This window comes from Homalodisca vitripennis, chromosome 2, assembly GCF_021130785.1.
Source record: "Homalodisca vitripennis isolate AUS2020 chromosome 2, UT_GWSS_2.1, whole genome shotgun sequence".
NCBI classification, from domain to species: Eukaryota; Metazoa; Arthropoda; class Insecta; order Hemiptera; family Cicadellidae; genus Homalodisca; species Homalodisca vitripennis.
Window position 1 is genome coordinate 12,878,355 of NC_060208.1, and position 4,154 is coordinate 12,882,508.

Here is a 4,154-nt window from a genome sequence, read left to right on the forward strand (position 1 = left end):
CCTTGAACTACGTAAGTACCATAAGTTACATAATTATATTGAGCTACGTAATTTTCATGAGTTAAGTAAGTACCTTGCGCTACCTAAGTACCTTGAGCTACGTAAGTACCAGAAGTTACATAAGTACCGTGAGCTACGTAAGTACCAAGAGATACGTAAATACCTTGAGTTACGTAATTACCTTGAACTACGTAAGTACCATGAGTTACATAATTATATTGAGCTACGTAATTTTCATGAGCTAAGTAAGTACCTTGAGCTACCTAAGTACCATGAGCTACACCAGTGCCATGAGTTACGTAAGTACCTTGAGCTAAGTACCTTGTATTTTGTAAATATCATGAGGTACGCAAGTGCCAGAGCTAAGTATATACCTTGTTGATTACCGAATACTATTTAGTTCCTAGTTAGTTTGCGGGTTATAACGAAAATTAAATAAGTTTTAGACTAGAGCAAATCCTGTAACAGGATTTGTTGTGAACATGGTTCGTAAGTACCTTAAACTAGGGGAGACCGGGGCAAGTTGACGACGTTAAGGAATAAATATTTTTAATAAAATATTGTGATAAAAATAAAAGTCTTACGATACATAAAGTTAAGTATAAGTCTTTACCTACATTTAAAATTTTTTTTTAATTATCATAATATCAATTTTTTGTTTGTAAATTTTAGTTCTTATGAAACAATGCAAAAATGTCATCTTGCCCCACCCCCGGGGCAAGATGACTTTTGCATAGGGGCAAGATGACGAATGTTATGGAGGTTTAAATAAACACGCTACTTTGTAAAAGAAAAGGCTGCTAGTCATTTTTATTTATGTACAAAAACTGACAAACTAGCAGTAGTCACAAACAAATTCCCCACCTTCGTAGCTTGTACAATTCTCGTGCCACCATTCACTGCACTTGGAACACTGGATCCACTCTTCAACTGGAGGATCGGAGTATTTTTTCTTCACACCCAGGACATCTAACTTCACTGCCTTTTGAAGTAGAAGCTGTGTTCATACACCTAGGACGTTTTTTGTAGGGTCCAAACTTGAGTTTCTTTGAAACCTTTGAAGCTCGAAGCTCTTCTCTTTTCTTTTTTTAAGCGCTCTTTTCATCCTTCATTTCTTGCTTTACTTCCAAACACATTTTTTACTGGCGTGCTTGTTATAATACTAGAACTTAACTTCTGAACTTTTCTTTTCTTATCCTTTGGTTTACCTTTAGGTAAAGGCTTAAAGTCGAAGACACTTGTATTCTTTCTTTACCCGGGATTGGGGCACAGTCTACTAGGCCTACTGTTTTCTTGGCGTTCACTCAGCTCAATGGTTTCTTCTTCAGGTTCACCTGGAGTTTCTGTTGTATTTGATGTTGTTGATTGGATAGTAGGATTTTCATCTTCATTATAGCTAGGGTCTAGGCCTACATCCAGGTTCTGATCAGTTGTTTGTGATGCAAGCAAAAGTCATGTTCGTCGAATACAAGTGGGATATAAGGTTCTATTCCTGTGGACCCTGAACCCACTAACGGCATTGCCAACAGTTGCAGCCTTGAAAATAAGCAATGGTCAAAAGCTCACCAATTTTAAAGTCACTGATGGTCTGTCCTGGATTATTGACCATGAAGTTGTCACATCAAGCTTGACTGTAAAAGGTTTTCAGCGAACCAAAGAATGAAACGTCCAAGGGCTGAAGACGGTGTGTTGTATGAGGAGGAAATCCAACCATAACAATATGGTTATCTCCTGCATAAGTTGATTGCCTCTAGGGTTTATGTGGGTTCTGTGATTATCGACAAGTAGCAGGATAGGAGAATCAACTGTGGGTTTTGCATTGAGGATAAAGTGGTTCAAAAACTTTACTTTCGAACAACTCTCCGTTGCTCCAGCCATTATCGCTGCAGTGGCCCACACTACCTGGTGGAGCTCTTTCCATGAGTTCAGGTCGCATTCGCTTTCTGGCAAATACCAAAAAAGGGGTAGGTAAGTTCCCCGTAGCATTGATGCAACAAATAATAGTGACGTTCCTGCCTCTCTCTCCCCAGACACAACTTTAGAAACTCTTCTACTTCCTTTTGGTGAAATTACCTTAGGTAATTTATTGGGCACAGTAGATAGTCCTGATTCATCTGCATTGTAGATATTAGCAGCGGGAAAATTGTGTTTTTCTCGCACTTCCTTCAAAATGGAGAAAAATTTATCAACACTAGGTTTGTTTGAAAACCCATTGCTCTTTGCAACAGATGTTGCTTCTGGCTTACGCATACTAAAGTTGTGTTTTTTTTCATAAAGGTAGCCAGCCAATCCTCACCAGCCATTTTAGTTTCTTTATTAAACGGATGAGAAATCCCTAAGTGTTCTGCGTATTCAAAAACGAGTTTTCTGCACTGCAACTTGGTCATTCCAAAAAACATTTGGTCCATTTACCGTCAAATAGTTGTGTAAATCTTGGAGCTGCTCTTCATTGAATACTTCTCTATATCTTCCTCCATGGACAGGCATATCCTAAAAAAAAAACTGTTTAAGGGGAGCAGGAAAGGTAAAAAATTTATATTTATTTTATTTCATTATTTTAAAGTTTGGTACTTTTTAAGGTTTTGGAAAATGTAAATAATAATCGTTGTAGGTTGCTTAGAAATGTTGTGATGAAGTAAATGAAAATGTTATGTGTTATTTGCGTAAAAAGCTGGGGTACGGATTATAGTCTTGTCTTTGTAACGTGAGAAGTTGTTATACCAAAGTAAATTTTGTTTTAATATCAAAAACAAGGTGGTAAATAATTTAACTTAAAACAAGTTGTAAATATAAACGTGGTGCAAGGTGTAGGTGAAAATAGTTTACCGAAACGTTCTTTTTCAGTCGGCGTCGAAGTGTTGCCTCTGGAACATTGTAAGTTCTCGCTGCTCCCAAGCAAGTCATTCTTCCCTCCTTGACCTCTGTGAAAGCAGTATCCATGTTGGTTTTTTCCCACTCTCCTCTAGAGGAAGTCTTTTTGTAGTTTCTCACCATCTCTGGAACCAAAGTAAAACTAAAAATCTGTACCCGCATATTAAATTAATAAAAATTCAATCTAAAGTAAAATTGTTAAACAAAAGTGTAGATTAAATTTTTTTTAAATAAGTGGTTAAGTCTCACAGTGTCGTCAGTTATTAGTTTACTTAAATCAAAATTGTATGCATAACCATACTTCTTAAAAGTTTTCAGCTTTGCACCAGTAAAATTAACCGGGGCAAGATGACGAACACGCCATCTTGCCCCACGTCATCTTGCCCCGAGCGGCCGTAATAGAGTAGGTAAATTTTATTGGCATTAAGTTTAAGATAAATATAAACAAACATGGTATTTATGAGTAGCCTAATACATAAGGTAAATATAGGTAATATTGAAAATTAACATATCTTACCTGCGTATTCAATAAACCTTACGATGCAAAGGCCGAAAAGTTACAAAACGCACTCCAAAAACAACAAGCCGCTGTAACAACACACACAATGGCGAACTTGTCTTCACTGCCAGTTATTTCAGAGGCCATCCGTGTGGAGCGCTACTGACATTCGACCGGTGCTACTACCTAGCAACTAATTTGAGAAACTAACCATTCGTCGTCTTGCCCCGGTCGTCAACTTGCCCCGGTCTCCCCTACATAAGTACCTAGATCTATGTAAGTACAAGAGATATGTTAGTAACTTGAACTGCGTAAGTGCTTTTAGCCATATCAATATCTAGTGTATTAGTGATTACTATTTAGTTCTAACATTGAACCTCTAAGAACATTATATTTTCAATATATATTTACGACTTACTTATCAGTATCAGTAAGAGAACAAATTTGAGGTGTTTTAAATTATCTGAGAAATATAAAACTCTTTTCTGCTTCGCTTGCAATAAATGTTTAATAGATGAGTTATAAATATTTATGATGATTTATTAAACACTGAACGGCTAACTACCTTAGGCGTACGCCCACTACGTCGGTTTTGCTCAAGTTGCATCCAAAGTTTAAAGTTGATGTCTTATTTCATTCTTCAAGTTACTCAGAGCACAAAGCCCGGGAGCTATCAGAAGTCCCTTAAAACAACTCAGCTACAACTAGGCCTAGTTAGATCCGACCTAGACAACACAAATATTAGTCCTAACCAGTGCTAGGTTTTATCCGCTTCACTCAATAC

At 37.1% G+C, this 4,154-nt stretch overlaps 1 protein-coding gene across 1 annotated transcript; it reads right to left on the minus strand.

The window, feature by feature from the left end:
- Positions 1–835: 835 nt before the first annotated feature.
- Positions 836–3,045, minus strand: LOC124355539 (histone acetyltransferase HAC12-like). The gene is made up of 3 exons (XM_046806702.1): positions 2,827–3,045; positions 2,413–2,490; positions 836–982 (listed from the first exon to the last, which is right to left on the minus strand). The coding sequence occupies exons 1-3, from the start codon at positions 3,031–3,033 to the stop codon at positions 836–838; spliced, it is 432 nt and encodes a 143-aa protein (XP_046662658.1). The 5' UTR covers positions 3,034–3,045.
- Positions 3,046–4,154: the final 1,109 nt, after the last annotated feature.